The 22,003-nt window shown below is 36.1% G+C and overlaps 1 protein-coding gene across 41 annotated transcripts in view; it reads right to left on the bottom strand.

The window, feature by feature from the left end:
• RIMS2 (regulating synaptic membrane exocytosis 2) overlaps positions 1-22,003 on the bottom strand; it is a 449,594-nt gene that overhangs the window by 210,415 nt on the left and 217,176 nt on the right. For 27 of the 41 annotated variants that reach the window (XM_062490879.1, XM_062490968.1, XM_062490936.1 and 24 more), the window contains one exon: positions 1,002-1,069. In XM_062490879.1, coding sequence (XP_062346863.1) covers positions 1,002-1,069 — 68 coding nt within the window. Of the gene's footprint in view, positions 1-675; positions 885-1,001; positions 1,070-22,003 lie in introns of all 41 variants that reach the window. The other 14 variants (XM_062490837.1, XM_062490844.1, XM_062490852.1 and 11 more) reach the window with 1 other exon arrangement.

Raw genomic sequence — 22,003 nt, 5'->3', positions numbered from 1 at the left:
TTCTTTTGTGTAATCATAGTACTTTTTCACAGAAAAATATTATTTCATGCTCTATTTCATGCAAAATTAGCAGGCACAGATAAATCTGCTCCCATTACAACTAATAACTCTAAAAAGATTTATCATAATCTCCATCAAACAGAAAGCAAAAATAAAAAATACCAAAGCAGATGGCAAAGCCTTTAATTCTGCACAGTACTGCACAAAAATTGTATGGCAACAAAACAAATGAACAACCATGACAGTGAAAGGGAAAAAAGAAAAACAACTTTTCTGTGCAGAGAGACCGAATTTTCTCCCTTTTTCACCTGGGGTTTAAACTATTAATTTAATTTCAGCCCCAGGAGTTTGAAAATAGTAAATCAGATAAGCCAATTGGTAGAATCCTTATTGTTAATTACTTTATTCTTTAAGGTAATATCATGATATGCTAATTTGCAACCATAAGAACAACATTCCTTCATGCCTCTCAATTTTTTTTTCTTAGGCTGCCAAATGTAAAAGCTGCGAGCATGCAAAGACTTTTCATTTGTTTTTCTTTTCTGCACCTTAAGAAATGCTATATTGTCTCTAGAAACACCCTATCTTTTATTTTATGCACTATTTTAATGAGTGACAGAGAGCAAACAAAGACCAAATGAGCAGGTTAAAATGCAGGCTCCATAATCTCAGTACCTTCTCACTATGGCTATGTTCCTCGTTTAGAGTTGTGCTACTACACGTATCTACCCCAGAGTCTTTTATCTGAGGCTCAGACCATTCCAAGTCCTCTTCCAAAGAGTGGCCACCAAAGCACACCATTTTCTTTTGCCCCTCGGATAAGGTGTTAGAATCCGACAAAACTGCCTGCTCACTAGTTTTTCTTTTTCCCCTTTGACTGTCCCCTATAGGTGTGGGATAAAAAAAGAATACAAAAAAAGAAAACATGCAAAGGTGTAAATAAAATCAAGGAAATGTAAAATGATAAAGGAAACTAAATGGTAAGGCTCCACATGTCTCACCAAAGACATTGGGGATGCCTCACTGCTATGCCAAGACGTATGGTCCAACCAGTTGTAATCCATGTCTCCTGCGAGAATCAGACAGACAAGATAGTGCAGTAAAGTAAAGGTGAAAGAAAGGACAAACAAAGATACAGCAAAATTGTAAAGACTTCTGATTATCCTATCTGATTCATAACCTCTGCCAGTAGGACTTGCAAAGGGCTTCCAAGAAAAAGTTAAGGCTCCAACAACAGAGTACATGGGATAAGAAAAATAGTGAGGAAGGAGATACATTTGTGTGTGTCTATGAGTGCATAAAAGTATGTACAGTGCAAAGCATCATTGTGCCAGATTTATGAACTGTCCCTAAAAAAATTATTTACAGTAAATTAAATGAAAAGGTAAATTGTATTTCTAACAGAACATCCAGAAGGGAAAGCATTTGAATACAGAATGTGTTAAGGAACTTCTTTGCTTTTCTAACACAAATTAGTATTTATTCTAATCACATCAATAAAATATTTAAAACAATGGAAGTCTGTACTAATTTTGCAGTAGATGATGTTTTAAGGTAGGTTCAATTTAAAAAAATCTGGAAATTATGTAAGATTAAAAAGCATATTAAATTTGCTTTGTCTGCTGGTTAAATATAAGGATGAATTCTAGTATGTACAGGTACCCCACAAATGGGAGTGTTAAGGGTTTTGACAAAGCATAGAAATATTTCATAGAGTCAGAATTTAACCTCCATGGCAGACACATGAAAGAAAGAAAGGTTTGAAAAACAGTTTAAGAAGAGATCTAAATTAATGCTGCTGTCCAAAGAATTAGGGAATGACTCATGTATTTTAATAAAATATTCTCTTTTATGTAGGTTCTTTAAACTGTAATTTATACCCACACATTCTGCACTATTATGTTTCTCTCTTTTTCCCCTCACAACTGTTACTACATGTTACATGAAAAATATTTTGTAACTGTATGCTACATAATATTTTTATATTACTGTATGCAGGAAACAAATGTTCAGTTTTCTACCAAATTTGACCAAACTAAAGCAAAATAGTTCAGAATTTTTTAATACAGACCTCAAAAAACTTCTTTATACTTCTGTTACTTCAGATCCTGCTTTAACATTGCTCAGCCTATTTCTCCGGAACTATATCAGTAGGGTGGTGAAATGTAACTTAACAAGTCTTAGCACTATCTTAACACTTGTCTAGAAAACTTTACAGAGAGGATGTGAAGATACGGCCACATAAAAACTATAAAAAATTAAGAGAGGCTTTAGTAAAGTAAAATATTCTCTTTGGAGAGGTATCACAGAATTAACTAGGTTAGAAAAGCCCTTTGAGAACATCAAGTCCAACCTAGTATATTATATTTGTACAATGAGAAATACAATTTTTTTCACTTGTTTCCTCCTAAAATAGAGACATGCATATGCTGTATGGAAAAAAAAATCAAGTCTTGTTTTCATTTTAAAGAAAGTAATATTCAAAATACAAAGGCTTTGTTTTCAAGATACTTTGAACTTAGTTCTTTACACATTGCAGAAATCTTGCAGCATATTAAATAGCCTTTTCTTTCATAAAAACAGTGATACAATAACTTCATAAAATTATTTTCAGGCCTCAATTAATTAACATTTTCCAAATAATAAATATAGGCTGTAAATCTATTAAGTGTGCTTCTTGACTCTTGAAAGGAAGGTAACATTTAAAAACAGGAAATTCTTACCAAAATTGCTTTGCCATGAATGTTAACATCTTGCCTGCATTAAAGATAAAAGTGTGGCTGACCTGATAAGGGGAAAGGAATACTCTTTTGAAAGTTAGTAACATTTTCCTAAAGGTACTTCTGCAATGGAATTTTCAGGGCTACTTTTGCCTCCAGACATTGCTTCGAGGGTCACTGAGCGAAATCATCAGTGAGCTCATGAAGATCTAGCCCTTATTCATAAATATACATTTAGAGATATCCAGAAGATAGCAAGAGTTCCAGCCTCCATACTGCCTGTTTTACGAATTCCCAGGGTCTAAGCATTGGCTCCTGGCCATCTGCTGGTGTAGCTGGTTTCTGCTTATTCCAAATCCTCTTACCCATATATTACTGTATGGTGCATCCACAAACTCTATGTGTCCAAGATGAGATTCAGGTATTTTGCAAAAATAGTTACTCTTCAACAAATGATAAACCCTAGAATTAACGCTGCACAGAGGAACACTTTCAAAATTGAGCCTGTTACCTGATAATAGCACTCCCTCTTCTTGCTCGCCCATTTTCCCTTCTCCTTTTCAAACAAGATGTAGAAGGCTAACTTTCTTTTTATTTTAGTTGTGTCTCTCAGTAAATACTAAATAATTGGCATTTATAAAATGAAAATTAAATTAAAATAAACAAGTCTATACAAACACTGTTTCGGCTTTATCTGTGTAAAACATGTAGTTACATCTTTCCAAAAATTATCATATAAATTAGAAACTGTAAAGCCATTGTAGATCTTATAAATTTTGCCCTTAACACTGCGCTAAGTGATCCAAATTACAGGCAAAAATACTATGCAGGTTCATAAAAGAATGGTTGTCTGGAAGCCCTGTAGTGTATTGCATTTCTATGACAGGCATGTATGGCTTAGTATTTTTGCAATACAGTGAATGGCTTGATAAAGTCACTGGACATAAATTTTTCAGTGCAAGTTCTATAACTATTAAAATCTTGACTAGGTAAATGATTTTTGAAATCTTGTAAAATTTTAAGTAATATATAAAGTAAAGCACATAGGTCTTTGCCTATAAGAAAAAGAATTAGAAGTAACAAAACCAAAACAATAAAAAAGGGTAAGGAAATAAAAGTTAAACCATGATCTTTTGTAACATATACACTGTAGTTGTAACTCTGACTACCAGAGAATGCACTTGCTACTCTCTTAGAAATACCTCTTCCACTGTAGAAAACACTTTATTATTGAGAATATATACATTTAGAGCATACAGCAGAAATTACTCAGGGAAAAAAAAAAAGTCACCTCATTGATAACTTACATAATCTATAACATCAAAACCATAATTCATGAAAAAAAAGGACCTAGTATATTACTAAGGAAGATACAATCCTAATTAACACCATTATAACAATATTCAGATGCCTTGTGAGTTCACAAGTGCAGCTGGGTATAGGAAAGGACATATGTGAGAATCACTCTCAATGTCAGTGAGTTCTATGCATGGAAAGCTCCCATGCACAAATCAGGTTGGGAGAACCACCACATCAGTAACCCAGCCTTTCTGTAGAAACAGGGCTAAGCTGAAGCCTTTGTAAACTCACTGGTATTCAGTGTGTTTTTCTTATTTTCTCTAGACAACACCAAACAGGCAAAGAATTTTTTCTTCTACATTGGGAACCTCCAGCAAAGGGACCTTCCTGCAGCAATGGGAACTTTGAATGTTAGAGTATATTTTAAAAGAATTTTGGTCCATTTCTGTTTCCCTTATTTTTTAATGTTTGATTATGTAGTTTTTTGTTTCCTATAATGGCTTTCCCACACAGAAATATGATAATTGATTATCCTTTATAAAGCATTAAGGAATTTGTATCTAACAAACAAAGCACACATCTACTCTCTTTTGAATATTGTTTTAAGTCCATGGTCAAGTCCAAAACCATTTATCTTCCAAACAGACTAGACATAAAGAACTCAGTATAATTGGCTGTTCTACTCATACAGAGTTATTTGGAGACTCAAAGTGTCCCAAAATCTTCACATAGGATATAAGCATAACCTAGGCCCTTTCTACCTAAAGCAAGACCTCTCTAAACTGTAAACTGTTTCCCTTAATAAACTAAAAACATAAGCTTGCTTTGAACCAAATAAACAAAAAATTTGTCCTCAAATTCAAATCTCACTGCCAAAAAGGACAGGCCATATAATTTCAAATTCTACAAGCTGAGGAGACTACCTGACTACATAGTGTATATTTAACACATAGCTCAGACTACTTGAGCCAATAATGGCAAATATGTGTCATTACTCAAAACTGCAAACGTTTTAACCTTGCAATTAAGTATTTTCCTCCTCCACACCAATTTTCAGCATAAGGGTACTGTGAGCTGAATACATTCTATGTGTCTATATCCTTATCCTAACTGCACAGCTCCCAGCACAGCACTGTACCAGAAGGGTTCTGGAGTGAAGTAAGAAGTGAACCACAGCTACTGAAGAACTTCCATTTAAGCAGGTTACTTTCCATTTGCAATACTATCCATCTAGACCGCTGCACAGTGGGTGACTCCAAAGAGAAGCTACACAGCTAGAATTGCCCGGAGGTGATTATATGACTGCTTAAACAACTGCTTTGTCAGCTCTGGACATTTCAGGGACATTCTAGCATTTGGTGCAGGAACCTAAGTAAAGCTGCCTGTCACACACCTGACTAAAGCACAGAAATATTTTCCAACACAGTCAGCGATGAAGTTTGAGCACTGATGACAAAAAGAACCCCCTTCCTGCAGGCCTTACAGCATGTTTTGAAAATTGCTACCATGCATTTCAACATTTCTTATTGGGAAATAATTATTCCTCTGGATTTGTCAACTTTCAACATGGAACAGCCTAGGAAAATGTCTGAAGGATCTGTCCTACGAAAACAAAAAAAGACAAGCTGTTCTTTACGTAAAGGATATGAAGTATATTTGCCTTTTAATATGTGAAATACAGAAAAATGCAATAATAGGAGAAAAACATATAAATCTTCATTAGTTAATAGCAGAGTGCTGCATTCCACAAGACAGGTGAGAGAAAAGAATGGGGGAGGTGGAAGCAGGTAACAGTGCATACCCACGTGGCAAAAAAAAAAAACAAAGACATTGACAGCATACAAGCACTGAATAGAGATGCTGCTACCAAATAAATGTCTCTGGATTCCACGGGCTGGTCACTGAGAACTTCGAAATATCTTGAATTCCTTTGGGTTTTTTTTTTAAGGGATACAGTTCAGAGGGAAATCTTACTAAAAGAAGCCCTTGGTTTACCCTCAAAAACTGTGTAGTCTTGCTTTCAACTCTTGATGTAAAGGCTTACCTAATGTAAAGGTGAAACGGTTTCAGCATGTCTATTTCATTCTGGCTCTCTTTTTGAAACTGAGACTTAGGATCACAATTAATAGAATATTTACTGGAAGTATTTTTTTAATTATGTTTTGCTGGAAGGATTGAAATCGCAAGGAAGACTTTTCAAAATTGCATTTTCTAAAACAAAATTATGTTGTCTGTTAGTCAAATATATTTTGATAAATGTCTTTTCTTGGAATAAAATGAAATAAAGTATATCAATAGGGTAAATACACTCAACCACGGCTTAGTGCACAAGCTGGATGACCTTACACACTTACAATTATATCTCATATGACACCTGAAGTGTGACCCTTTGTGCCACACCGTGACTTCTATCATATGATCCAGTACACAATCTTAATCCACAAGAAAATGGACAGGTACAATTTAAAATAGCCAGACATTTTATACTGTGGTCCCAGTCCACCATTGCCAGTTTGTTTCCTTATTAGGATTCAAACTTTTCAGATTTGTACACCTTTGTTAAATATTCCCTGGTACTTTAATAAGATCAGGGAAAACTAGAACTACTTAAGTATAATATCCTATGGGTTTCTCTCTTGCTTGATTATCTTTAAGATTTTATCTTAGGAAGATGCTTATTTCAAATTACACTTTTGACCCTACTTGTATCATTTTCACTTTTTCCCTTCTTCCTTCTGTTGTTACAAAACTTAGAGCCTATACCTGAAAAAGGAAGCTCTTTCGGCAGAACACAAAGGAAAACATGCATTGAAAAGTTTCAGTAAGACAGTATTTTTGGATCATGCCCAGCAGCAAGTAATCAAAAGCAATTTATTACTCTTTTATTATTATTTCTAAAATATGGCTATTTTCTTTATCCTTCCCTAGTCACATCCACAAAGACTACATATGTGCTCCTGGGCTGACCTCACACATCTTCCTGAATTGTCTGTTATAACCATGCACCCCTTCACCTTAGGGTTGCAACTGACAGCTTGATCACAAGTTCTTCACCATCTCAGGCCTGGAACCAGTATTAGCAATGCCAGTTTGCCTGTACCTGAGTTCGTATAAAGAGGAAACAATGTAGGGGACAATAACCCTATTAAAGAATCTCAAATCTGGCCCTTGTTTCAGCAGCTTAGTGTTATGTAATACTTTGATAATGTTCACATCAACTAAAACCAGATAGCCCATTTAGGTATTCTCAATGAGCACAACCTTTTTCACAGACTAGTCCGCTGAAAGTTAACAAATTCTAGGATACAATGCACAGAGGAATTAACTGATGTCTAGAAGGTGAAGAAAAACCCTGTATTTCCAGAATCACTGAAATCCTGAATCAGAAAAATGAGCCATCTTAGAAAACAACTGCTAAGGAAGCACAGAATCCAGCATTCTGTGATGTGTTGGAGTTACTGCACTACTGGGAACCAAATCGCACATGAACAAGAAATTCTGTCCTCAGACTTTGAAACCAGTCCAGGCAAATTCAACTGTTTTGCTGCCAACAGGAAGGCAACAGTAAAACCTGACAAGCCAGTTGGAAACAAGCCTTATAGTCCCCTGGAAGTGAAGACCGTTCATAACTGGAACACTATGAAAATTTGCAAGAAACAGTTGCAAAGTTTAGGAAACAGGTTTGGGGTTTTGTGTGCTCTCAGTACCTATTTCCATTAGACTTTTCATTACCGTTTTATCTACACTCAGTGAAGAAGACTTGGTTAAACTGAAGAAGTAAGTAGCTTCAGGAAAACTCTATTTAGCATTAGTAGACATATTTGCTTATGCAATTCTGTTCGTGCTGCTTACCCTATAGTCAGCTTTCCACAGATACACAGTCTTTCCACATCCTGAAGTTATGACTGTGCCAAAATGACTGTCAGAGTAGCTCCAACAAGGCTGTGTTGCATCTCTAAGTATCAGGGCCATAGGATTTAATGCACATGGACTGAATCCTAAATGTGACCCTATTTCTGTGTGGACAGAATTAAGCTCTCAACCTTTGAGAGGTAGTATATAACCAGGTGCATTTTCATTCCTTTTAGTAATGAACATCTGTGGACAGGGAACCTATAAAAATGTTTTTTTATATGCATGGTTCCTTCAAATACTTATTAAGAGAAAGAGAAACCAACAAACAAACAAAAAAAACCCCTTATATTGTGTACTTACTTACTTTCAAGCTTTACTGCTTTGATGTCAACACTAATTATTACAGAGAATAACCTTAAGCTACTTTGAATCAGTATATCTCAATTAATAAGTAAGCTCCAAATTTACAAAATTAAGACAAGGGACCAAGAAAGACAGCAAAGGAATGGATTCTTCATGACGCAGGATATCAAATTCACAAATAAGGACACTGACTTAACATGCCAGTGGTACTCATGGTAGAGCCATACTAATTTCATCAAGGGAGCTATCAACCATAAGTAAAACTGAAATAGTGAACATGTCAGGAAAGAAAGTCTTCTTAGCTCAGGTTTAAAGACACATCAATATATTTATTCAGGACAGTGTCCTATCTTTTATCCCCAATGTCATATAGAGCTACTCCTAATGAAAACAGACATTACTAACATAGAGATGGCTCCTTTCATAGGCACATCATTATCTAGAATCAATTTCCACCATCAGCCCAGCAGCCACCCATATATCATGACTGAGAATCACCCAGTTTCACTGATCACATCTTTTTCTTCTTTCTCCACCACTTCCAGTTAAGATCACTGACATCTTGCTACCAAAAAGTGGTATTAACTCATTTTGTGAGTTTCAGTATGAGATAATCAATATACAAATAACATATCTATTTATCTAACAAAAAAATTTACCATCAACAAAAAATAATAAAATTAAACATTAAAAAAATTAAATTTTTGAAGTGAAACAGTCTTATAAAATAACCAAACCAATATCTAAGTTCCAGATACTCGCTGCCTTTTTCTGTTCAGTTATTAGATTTTCTTTGGGACAGAAAGATATCCTCTACTTTTACCCTTGGACATGGCTATTATCCTATAAGGACAGTTGAAGGGAAGGAGTACTACAAAACTTCCAGTTCATGTTTTTAAGCACAGTATTACCAATAATTTCTTACAAACTCTCAGTGGGTCCAGAAGAAGACTCTAAATTCACTCTAAATGTCTTGAACACTGATGAGGAAATGCATATTTCAGAACAGAAATCAAAATAACCTTTTAAAAAATCCTCTGCATTACATATTTGAACAACTAGTATTTGAAAAGTAAATCATCATTCAGAAGTTAAACTGATTTATTTTCTTGTCTGTAATTCTCAGTTTACATCATGCAGAAAGACATAGGCAAATTTTAAAATTCTGCCTAACAATCAAGAAGTACAACTACTGTGGCAAATATCACCTTTTAAACTATATGTAACAAAGAAATACAGCATTTCTTTACAAGTCATAGCAGTTTTTTTTCATTAACATTTCCAAATAACTTTCTGGTTGTCTAAACAAGTGTAATTTTTATCCTGCTACCTTCTCAAAACTAAACTCCAGGAGATAGAACATACATTCACTTTACTTTTAAAATTATTTTCTTTAGGAAGCATGATCTTAATAGCAGCTTTAAGTCCAAAGTATCATCCATCCCTGGCAGCACACATACCACACCTAGAAGTATGCAGTGCATCTGCTAAATCAGTTAGCTGTAGTGGAAGCAAAAAAAAAAAAAAATACTGCAAGAGGCTCTTTCATCACCTTGACACTGTAATAAAAACCTTTGTAAACCAGTAATTGGATCATTAATTATTGATCTCGCCTTAGCAGTCATGATGAAGAAATTAATTTGGTCTATGTAAAAACACCTATAGTTTTGAGCTTGGTTGCATGTTATTTCTGTCAAACCATCTTCTTTGAAGGAAATTAATCATCTCTTTAAAGAGGAACAGAAAACCTGAAAATGAAACTCCAGTGGATCCCAGAAGTAAAAATCATAACCAACTGTCTTATTTAGTTTCATACCTTCTGTGCATTGGCTTGACAGTATAATCAAATTAGTTCAGAGCAATGATCTGTTACACCTGAGTTACAGTTTAAAGAACAGATGTGCAAAAATAAAATCCTAATGACAGTGGTTGTTTTTCTATGGCACTTTAGCACAATCAAGGCTATTTTGCTCATGCATACACATTCATACATACATGCAGGAAAATTCCCATACACATTACATTAAGAGGAAGGTTAGGGTGCCAAATTAAATATTGAGAAGGTAAGGGTGGTACAAGAATTAGCTTGCCATGAAGCATTAATTTAGCTCCTATACAAATGTATTTATGTATAATAGTTCATAGCACTATGGTAAAGTCCCCCATCCCCACAATGGATCTTCTGTGCACAGAAAGAAAGGTGTAACTTAAATAAGTAACTAGTCAATATCATTGTTTCTTCACCTAATTACCCCTTTCATTAGTTACTGAACATAATCTAAATGCAGATCTAAGTGCAATATTATTTGTGTCCAGAGTGCTGTGGTGTTGTGAGAATATTCTCCAGGATTCAGGGTTAAATTCAAGGAACTGTTCTTTGGGGATTGCATAATGAAATGAACGAGATGCTACAATTAACCTCTTAAAATGAGCTGCTGACATACAGATGTACCATCGAACACTTTGAAATGTTCCAAACAATTTTCAGTGCCAAACTTGAGAAATACAGGGCTTGATTTTTCTTTAATATTTTCTTGGACTTTCCTAGATCTATTATACCTATTCTTAGAAAATGGCAAGAATTTAAACAAATCTACTCACCAAATAGGTAGTAAATGATATTATATGATTAAAAAAATAATCTTCCCAATATTAATTCAAGATTATTCATGTCTATGTATACAAGTTGGATGGAAACCTCCTTTGAACAGAAATTCCCTAAGAATGTTCTTCAAAGAAAATCAATATGGTTTAAAAAATTTTGTGGAGATACAAGGGTAAGATTGTTAAAGCAATAAATAGCGAGATACGGATGCAATTTACATTTTAAATTAATTTAGAATCCTAATGAAAAAAGAAGATTTTTAAATTGCAATTTGCACTCCCTTAATTATTTCAGAAGAATACAGAACAATGGAAGAAGTCTCCACAGAAGAATAGTGGATGTTAGCTCTGTAATTATTTCATTTCACTGAATACATAAAGAAGTACATTGCTCAGGGACCTTTCCACAGTCAACAAGAACTACACTCATAATTATAGCCTTCATGGTAGCTGGAGCTGTAATAAAAGTTACATAAGGGATTTAATCTCAGTCTCTTGTTTTCGTATGATCACAATTACCCAAAAATATATCTCCGGAGGCTAAATATTTCCAGAATGAGTTTAAGTAAAAGGTCAGTATTTTCCACTACTTTGCAAGGAAAATTCCCTCAAATCCTCTACTTCCTCATGTTTAAATTTCTGGAAATTTGCGATAAGAGAAGAAAAAAAGTCATAATACTTAACGCTTACAAAACCATCAGGGAATTCCGCCTCATAATTTGGAACAGGCCCTACACTATGGAGGCTGAAATTGCATAAAGCTGTCCTTCAGACAGTGTAACTTGTCTGGTTCACATGGAGTTTTTCAGAGGCAAAGAAACCGTGTAGCAGAGGCTGGACCAGCCTTCTCTTCTCCAGGTAGAAGAGCTATGCTCACAGACTAAAAGGTGCATAGCTGTGACATAAACCCAGAGACTGTACTGCTCCAGGTGAGGTCAGTAACTTATTCTTACTACAAATGTATTAAGGACAACAAAGTGATATACTTCAAAAGGCACCAGTTTTCAGATGGAGTTGAGTGGTACACTTGCAGCACAGCCAGTTTCAAACCATCCTCTCCCTTGCTTCATTTGCTCATTTCCTTTGGTGGGCACCTTACTTGACAATATAAATTATCCAGATCAACACAACTCTTCAAACCAAAGTTTTCAATTTGTCTTGTGACTGTGCTGGTTTTACCTTGAAGGCACCTGAAGGGGGGGCATATTAGGAAGTTTTTCTTTATGAGAACTTTCTCTGTGAATTAATGGCATCAACTGGAGGCTGGTTTAGAGAACAGGCTGGCCGGAGAAACGAATGGTAAAAGTCAGTTTGTTCCATGAATCACATTTGGAGCAAGTAAATCCCAGGAAAGCTCTCTTGCATTTCCAGCCTTTCACAAGGTAACACCGACCTGGCCCGGGCTGGGCAGGGCTGGGCTCTGGAGGCTGCTGGCCCCGTTTCCAACCAGAGGCCCCGACAGCCAGAAAGAAGCAGAGCCCATTGCTGGGATCCTCACCCTCCCCAGGTGTTCCCGTGGCTCGGGGGGCCCTGCCCGGCCGCCCTCACGGGCTGGGGGGAGGCAGCCGGGCCCGGTTCGGGAGAGCCCCCAGGGCTTTGTGTGCTGGGCAGGGCAGAGGGAGAACCCCCGGGCTGCGGCTGGAGCTGGGGGCGGCTGGAACCGGAGGAAAGCCATGGACACACGGCCTTGGCACCCATCTCTGCTCTGGATGCACTTTGCAGTTTTCGTCCTGCCCCTCCAGCATGGCCTGGCACAGCCCCTGCAACTTCTGGGTGTGAGATTTTAACTTTTCCAATGCTCACATAAGAGTTACAGACTTGCCATCTTTCCTTGGGTGAGAGGAAGAAGAACAGAAAGGATACACCAAAGTCAATGAAGTAAAAGCTAAGTTCCTAGATGGAAGGAGAATGAGGAGATGCCATGAAGTTTGGCTGAAAAATCTTTTTGTAAGTTATAGGGGTGGACCGTACTACACTAAAAAATTCCTTTAAACCATGGAGAAATACATGGGGGGATGAAGGTGTAAAGTGTTTGGAAGATCCTTTGCCCCGAGGGAAAAAAAGGGGATCTCTGCTCCTGGGAATGAAGTATGAACAGAAGAAGAAGTGTGCTGAAGAGAACTTTTGCCTTTGAGTAGCTCATCCTTAAAAGTAATACCCCATGACTTTTAACATGGCCAGCAACTCAGCTCTGGGAAGACTGTGAAGTGGGAGGAAATTCATGATGGCAGATCCCGGGCAGCTGTTATTCATGGAAAAGTGGAGTTAGGAGAGAACTGGTGATTTCCTCTCTTGAAAAGGTCCTTATAGCTAAACAAGAAGAAACTCATCTCCCTAAAGTGAACTGAAAAAGATTATTTAAGTAAATAATTGACTGAAGTGTCACTGTATGTTGTTAAGATGTGAAAAGAAGAAAAAGGAAGTGGTCTGAAAATCTGTTCTGAATTTATTATTATTTTTCTTTGTGTTATTAATAAAATTTTTCTTTATCCCCGTTAAGTTTTAAACCTGCTTTACTTTTACTCCTAATTCTATTTCACAACAAAAGGTAAATATATTACAATCAGCAAACCCAAACTATTACATTTTTAGTGTGTTGGCCAGGAAACAAAGAACTAAACCAAAACACTGTCCAGTTTTATTTTCAGATAAGCAGCTAGCAAACTAACTTGCTACTGCCTAAAGAAGACTAACAGAAGATGGATCATGTTATCACCATAATTTGTCCAAAGACTTATGCACTTCACTCATGAACTCCTTATTCATCTCTATGCAGTATAAAGCTGAAAGTCCTTGATGAGGAAACATAGCAAGAAATATGAAAATTATATGTAAACATTTTTGTTGATTGGAGGGGCTTTTTTGTTTGTTTTTTTTTTTTGTTTGTTTTTGTTTTTGTTGTTTTGTTTCTGTTGTTGTTGTTTGGTTTTGGGTTTTTTTAATTTTAAATTAAAGAGGCTGTCTCTTTTCATTATGCATTCTGGATATTTCTGTCCAGGACTCAGATGTGAAAAAAATAGGTGTGGGATCCAGCTGGCACAGGTGTCAATACAATGACCTTAACAGATATAGCCAGCAGATTTGTAAACAACAAAAGAATCATTCCCCTGATTCAAAGCTGGCAGTGAACACTTGGAAATGCCCCCATCATTCTCTTGGAAGACTGCTCGGCAAATTTTTATTAGACTCCCCAAAACACTCTTCTGCCTCTCTGCTCAGCACAGAGCACCTTTGCTATACTGTAAGAACTGCAGTCCTTGTCTGAGAGGTTTTATAAAAATGCAGAGCATGAATAAGCTGTAATAAATTTATTATGATTAGACTGTTGTATTACCTGAATCTGCCATTTTTGTCAAATCCTGTGATAATATTTTACTTATTTTAGAGTGATCAGAAATAATTGTAACTGTCAGTATTTTTCTGTTGCTGCTTATTACCATGCAAGTAAATCTGGCCTATTCACATTTATGAAAAGAAAATAAAATTGGATTCAAATGAGATTTAATTGTTAATACTAAAGATAGTACAAATAGTGACACTATTACCATTTATTATATTATATGTTATAATGGACTGTGATTTGTAATTCCCTGTTTAAAATCTGTTGAAATAAGAAGATAGCAGAATTTTTTGCAAACGTAGAGATGAATTTGTTGAAGTAAAGAGATACCACAGGATTTTGCAAATTTAGAACTGGCTATGCTCACAGCTATACACTGTACACAACACAAGCAGTTAATGACTTTTTAGAGTAACATTGTTGTTCCTGCTTTTCTATTTATTTTTTTTTAGATCATCCTCTGTCAAATCTGATAAAGAACTGGAAAGTATGATATGCTTTGGGAAAACCAACTTTGGCAAACTATACATCTCAATGAAAACAGTTACAGATTTTAACTGCTTCTCTGCCACAATTCAGCATCTTTTCTTTCCTTGTTGATTTCAAATGAGATCTTAGGCAAAAAAAAAATGGTTTCTACTTTTCATAGAATCACAGAATAATTTGGGAAAATTACTCTAGTTCCAACATTCAATTTCATAAATTACTGTGTTATTAAGATGTTTTGTGTAACTTTCTTCTTTGCTGATTTTTACAAAATCCTTTCTTTTATAAGCAAAGTATAATTAGGAATTTGTTATTTCTTGAAGTCAGAAGCAACAAGATTTCATTATAAGAAAATATCCTATTTTCTGCCCTTCATATATTTCCAACTATAGATGTGTTCCAATCAGGGAAAACTGAAACTTCACTGTGCTTTGTGTCTTTAATTTCAGGTACTGCAGACCCCAAGAACTTCACAGGAGATTACCTGTTCCTAGGGAGCACAGAAGTTCAATAGGATCCTTCAATGCCTTTAAGTGTCTCTTGCAACCAAAAAATCATTTATACTTATTTCCAAAAGCTCTGTCACTTGCAATCAATATCGTGCAATCAGACCTGGGGGTTAAATAGGTGAGTGCAATCCTAGAGGAAGACAACTTTGGATACAATTTTACTGATCTACTTGTCTCAACTTTTATCAAACCATGAGGAAAGTTCCCAAGCCAGTACAATTCCATACCCTTCTCACTAGCAGCTGCTGCTTACATACTTCATTCTTTGTGTCCCTGAATGTGACAAGGAAGCATTCCAGGTGACCCCTTAGAGTAAGACACAGCTTATGAGTTGTGAATCCACAGAAGACCAACATGACCATCGACCTCATCTTAGCAGCTTGGGTACACTGAGGAATGGGAGCTATGGCATCTAAGGCATAATAAAATAGTTGACTCTGCAAGATTCATGCATTTTTTATCTTCTGTGGAAGCTGTCTACTCCAGTAACAAACACTTCAGAACTGTTGTGTAACCAGCCAGCCGGGCATGGTGGATGTCAAGACTGCAACTCTTTCCCTGGTTTAAGGGCATCCATCAGGAGAACTAGCGGACAGGCAGCACAAGAGAGTTCCAGTGTGGATTGTTCTTCCTCAAACACTGTATAACAAAGGCAGACATTCCACATTGGAGACTTCAGGCCCCGTTCCCAGCCCTGGCCTTGTGCAATGCCTTAGTTACTTCATCTGCTACAAGAGATTAATCATAAAAAGAGAAAATTTGGGAAAGCTTTGAAAACAAAAAAAGGGTTATGATGTCAATGCACAGGTATGAACAAATGCTAATAGAAGAGAGTGGAAATCACAGTTTAAGAATTTAGAGATTTTGTTTTTGCAAATTTTGTAAGACCCAGAAGAAGGAAGACTGTCATGCAGAAAGTTGAAGAAGCACGCCTGGCAGTTAGAGCAAAGTGAACTGAATGCAGGGGAAAAAAAATATCAATCTTTTGCTTTGTTTAAATGCTTTGTGCCTGAACAGAACCCATATTTTAGCAAGCGACCCCAAATGAAATCTAATAATAATAAAAATAGTTAGCTGAAATGTGGATCTTCAGTTCTTCACAAAAGAGTAATGAGCAAAGGACTCAAAATACAAGAGATCTGAATGCTAGGCTTTGTTCTGACAGTTATCCATTGATTTCCAGTCCATAAAACCAAGATAAAAAGCTTTCTTCCACTTACAGAGATACAGGAATGAATGCAAGCCATTCAAACACTACTGTGATGAGTGTTCTGAAAAGCACCATTAAAAATTTGGAGACTTAAAATAATCCAGGCTCTTTTAATAAGAATTAAAAGAACAAATATGTCTCAATTGTACAGATACCATCCATTTCCTACAGTGGAAAAGGCAGATGCTGAATAAGGACCATGGGGTAATAAGCAAAAAGAGATTTGTACAAATCAAATATTTCAGGCAGCAAAGTATAGCTGACCATGCAATCTAGTTACTTAAATTTTTAAATTCATACATGATTCTGAAACACAACAATGTAGTTCAAGGGAAGAAGTAATGAAAGATGGGCTCTGATTCTGGGCACAAAGGAGCAAATACCTTCTCAAAGGTGAATGCCAAGACTTTAGATTAATCTGGCTGATATTCAGAATCTTATTTTGGTTCACTGTGAATTCAGTTTTCAAGAGTAACCTTAATTTTTTATACCACTAACTTTTTTTAAAGCTCTTCTTTACAGTTGTTTGCTTTTGAGTTAAATCACCTTCTAGTATGATAATTTGGAAAAGAGAAATTACATTAAACATTCACCTACTTCAGCTATTTCAATAAAGCTAATTTAAATTAAATTAGTCTATGTAAAAATAAAATAAAAGAATAAATAAATAAATATGATCAAAGCTATGATACTTGGGAGTATACACACATACTTTTTTTTACTCAATTCAGATACTGCTAATTTCAGTATTAAAAAATGTTACTTACACCTTAGCAAGTATTATGTTGTATTTACCAACAGCAAAATACTGTTCTCAGTCCATATTTGACATGGCCCAGAATGTTGTCAGATTGTTCCAAATACAGATATGAGAAATAATTCGGTCGGCATTTCTCACATTGTATTTATGGAGTACTTTATTTCTTCTGGCTTAGGAAAATACTTGGCTTTTTTAATACAGATATAGCCCTTTTAAATAAGTGTTGGTGGGGATTTTTTTTTCTTTCTGCTATCATTACAGAAATGAGGATCACTGAAACAGAAGTATGCCCATTAATTAAACTACATTAAATACACTGAATGTATTAATGGACACACTTTTTTTTTAATTGAGAAGAAAAATGTATTTCTTCATATACAAAATTCTCATTTTTGAATTTATAAAATACAGTAAAATTATAATACATCACTTTCATCTGTCAAGAGTAATTATTTTTGTAGCTTGAAACAATTTGCCTTTGGTGACTAGGTCACATGAGTTATACTGTGCTGGAATGTGTGTTGTTACAAAAGCCTTATGTGAAAATTTGCAAATTTTTGGTCTTTCTGTAAGCAGCTAATGCCGTATTTAATCAAATTGTTCCAGAACTTCACCATGAAAAAGATCTGCTTGCAGTAAAACAATACACATTTTTCATATGTTGAATACTGCTTTGTTAATCAGTTCTACATCAATTGTTTTCCTTATTTAGCCCTTCTGCACACAATGCACACAAATCCCCAGCCTCTTTCTCATCAGAACTTTCTCCAAAATCTGCACTATATTGTGCACACTATGGAGGACACAATGCACTTGATAAAGAAAAATGACAGTATTCTGTCTGCTTCAATATTACCATAAACCCTCAACATTTTAAAATATTACCCAAGTGTTTCAAAACTATTCCTAGAAATTTATTTCCTATTATTTCACATTACCGTATTGTTTCATATTGTTTGCTATTGGGACAATGGAGTATGTTACAGATATAAACAAGCTCTAGATTTCTAGCTTTGACTATTCATTAACAGTGTACTTCATAGAAAAGATAATCATAATCCATATAAATGTCTCCAAAGGAAATAGAAAAATTCTGTGTGACTTCTAAACTCATGACTTGCATATTTTGCCCTTTGCTCTGCCTTGTTCGTTATTCATGACCGAGGATAACAGATACCAGGACACATAAAAATCTCAAATTGAAAAGAAAATTCAATTTTTGTACCCTTTCCTACCAATGGAACTTCTTCTCAACTACAGGCAAAAAGTATCTTTGTGGGCATATTAAAATCTTTCCCTAAAGCAGGTTCCATACTTTAATGAAGGGTTTTCAATATGCCAACATTAATATCACGTGCACTTGCTATGCTGGATTTCCACTATTAATTGCTGGTACTTTTCAGCCATTTTCTTTGCAGTGTTGTAAACGCCTGAATAGGATGCTGGATAAAACAGATCTTGCATCCAATTTCTTAGGAGCTGGCGTAAATGGAAAGACATATAACTAACTTTCAAAACAAGAACTTCAGAAAGTCACCTTTGCCCAGACAAAAAAACAAAAGTTGCCAATGAACATCACAAATAGAACTAAGATTTCCAGTAACTGCTCAGCTGAAAGGAACTATAGAAATGTGGAGCTCCATATTGAAGTCTCAGTGATTTCTGGATGAATTCTGCCCATACTGCAAGTTTAAAAGGCAGTTTGTGGCACTGTTTCCGCAGGAAAATCAGCCTGTGCCTCAAGAGACTCTTCAAGCTTGTACAACACCAACTGGAACTTGCTTTGCAAGCAGAACTTTTCTGAAGTTTGGGATTGAGAAATAAACCATCTTTTTCTCCCAGATCTCCAGGGTGTTTACTAGGAGGACAGTAAAAGAAGATTAGTGAAAAGATTTGACAGGGTGGCAGCTCTTTTCACTAAGACACCAATTTTAAAGTCATCTTTTAGATGAAATTAAACACTTTCAGCCATGCCGAAAGAAGGAATAATACAACTCATATTAGACAAATATATTGTACAAAGAATACAGTCTCATAAGATTCATGACACTTTGCTTTTCTGAATTTCTACAGTGAATGAGAAAATTATTTCAGAGTTTATTTGTTCTCCATGTTTTAATTTACTTAAAAATTTGCATACAAATCAAATAATGACATTACTCACCACTAAGAATAACATGAGTCATATATGAAAACAAGTTTTGTTATAAATCATGACAATCACAAAAAAATTAATAAGAAATGGCAAATGCTTTAGTAGTGTCAATTTTTCTGTTTTGTCCCTTTCTTTTTCTTTAACTGTCAGTTCTGTGTAACAATGCAGAGATGTAAGCTAAACAGGTGAAGTGCATAGCAAGCTTAGATTGTTGCATAGTATACAATCTGCATTTTTTTCCTAGGGACTCGACTGTTTAGAAAAAATTTCTAAAAACATGGATTTTTCTGGATGCTTGTGAATTTACTGATGCTTGTAATTTTTTTTCTTTTGAAATAATAAAAAAAGAATATTCATATTGCAATTCATATTGCAATGATGGCCTTAACAGATAAACCTCTCTGGTATAATGGACTCATTTCATATATTTAAAACATTGTTTTAAAATGGTGGTAGCATGCAACATGGATTTACAGCATCACCAGGGCCACTGTCACATCACTGTCACATACATGCCTATTTTCTTCATCAAACACCAGTATAGCAAATTTCATCCTTTAATCTCAGAATACTTTAAAAATACAATCCTATAGATCCATAGAATAGTTTGCATTGTAAGGGATCTTTAATACTCCCAGTCTAACCCCACTGCAATGGGCAGGGATATTTTCTACTGTGCCCGCTTGCCCAGAGCCCCAGCCGACCTGACCTTGAAAGTTTCCAGGGATCCCCATTCCCATCTACCACATCTCTGGGCATCCTCCCTCTTTTTAAAAAACTGTCTTCTTCATAGCTAGTTTAAAAATATCCTCTTCTATTTTAAAACCATTCCCCCTTTTTCTATCACTACATGCCCCTGTAAAAAACCCATTTCCATCTTTCCTGTAGGCCCCTTTTAGCTACTGAAAGCTGCTCTAAGGTCTCTCCAGAGTCTTGTCTTCTTCAGGCTGAACAGCCCCAATTCTCTCAGCCTCTCTCCACAGGAGTAGTGTTTCAGCTCTCAGATCACCTTTGTGGCCTCCTCTGGACTTTTTCCAACAGGTCCACATGCTTCTGACCCCCAGAGCTGGATGCAGTGCTGCAGGTGGGGTCTCAGCAGAGCAGAGGGGCAGAATCCCCTCCCTCCCCTGCTGCCCACGCTGCTCTGGATACAGCCCAGGGCACTTTTGGCTTTCTGGGCTGGGAGTGCTCGTGGCTGGGTCGTGCCCAGCCTCTCATCCACCAGCACCCCCAAATCCTCCCTGGCAGGGCTGCTCTCAATCTGTTCATCCCCCAGCCAGGACTGAAACCAGGGTTGCTCCAACCCAGGTGCAGCACCAGCATTTGGATTTGTTGAACCTCATGATGTTCCCATGGACCTCTTCTTGAGCTTGTCCAGGTCCCTCTGGATGGCATCCCATCCTTCAAGTATTTCAACAGCATCACTCAGCTTGCTGCTGTCTGAAGACTTGCTGAGAGTGCACTGAATCCCACATGTCATTCACAAAACATCTCCAATTAGAAAGATAAGGTAAGGAAGAGCAAAACAGTGGGAATTTGTATATATTTACTTAAGAGTGTAGAATCTAACAGTCTTGAAGGGAAATAAACTCCAAATTTTGCTTCACGAATTCTCTCAAAATTTATCATTCAAAAGTTAAAAAGAAGGATAAAAGGATGTATGCATACACTTTCTTTGTATTTCTATCTCTGTTCCAGTTGCTGAGCTGGCAGTCAGATTATTTTGATCTGATACACCCAAGCAAAAGGATAAATTTTCAGAGTAGAAAATATGCCTCATCCCCACTACAATTCACTTTCTCTTCAAAAACACAGGTCAATCCATCCTGTTTGTTGACCAAACCATCACTGAATTTCAGGAAAACAGCAGCTCTTTCAAGAAGCTGAAATTGCAATGAAATACACAAAATTCCAGAAACAGAATTATCTTTTACAAGGGCCGTGCAGTGAGCAGCCATGAGAGAACTTGGAGGATTTGTATTAGAAATGCTTTTAGCCATTTTATCAGTCTGATTTCGTGTCAATGACAGGCATTATCTTCATGATCACTCTGTTTGCTGCACTGCAATTCTGTGCTCTTACGTGCAAATCTAGGGTGTTAGCCCGGATTTACTGCCCTCCTATCCTACAGCATAGACCTACATCAGCCCTGTGTCCCAGTTCTCTGTGTTGTAAATGCCTCTTGCCAGGTCCACGCTGCTCCATTTTTCTCCCTTTTCCTTGCTACCACAATTATTTTTTTTCTTATCTCTGCTCCAAATATTTTATCTCCATTTGTTTACTAGGGTTCCAGAAAAAGCAAAGTCAGATCCTGCTCTACAACTCTTACTCCTCAGGTTGGCAGATACTTTGACTACCTCACTTTTCATATTTTTTTGTATCATTGAACCATGACTGTTAGGAAATGACTTGCCAAGTGTTTTATCACCAAAATACCATGGTAATTAATCCACCGTGAACAAATCGCAACCAAACCAACATAAATTTTATCCATAATAGAAAGGTTCTAAGTTGTTTGTTTCTTAATTAAATTTATTTTGTGAATATGATTACTTTGTTTGATCCAATCTTATCCTGTGTCCAAATGATTTTTTTGAAATTTAATTAATTCACAAATAGCCTTCTTCTTCCCTGCAAACAAACAAAAGCCTGTCTGCTAAAAAGTAAAAATATTAATAGAAGAAAACCTAAAAAAATGTTAA

The sequence above is a fragment of the Cinclus cinclus genome, chromosome 1 (assembly GCF_963662255.1).
Source record: "Cinclus cinclus chromosome 1, bCinCin1.1, whole genome shotgun sequence".
Classification (NCBI taxonomy): Eukaryota; Metazoa; Chordata; class Aves; order Passeriformes; family Cinclidae; genus Cinclus; species Cinclus cinclus.
The sequence above is the reverse complement of the archived record's forward strand: the minus strand, read 5'-3'. Positions and strand labels throughout refer to the sequence as shown.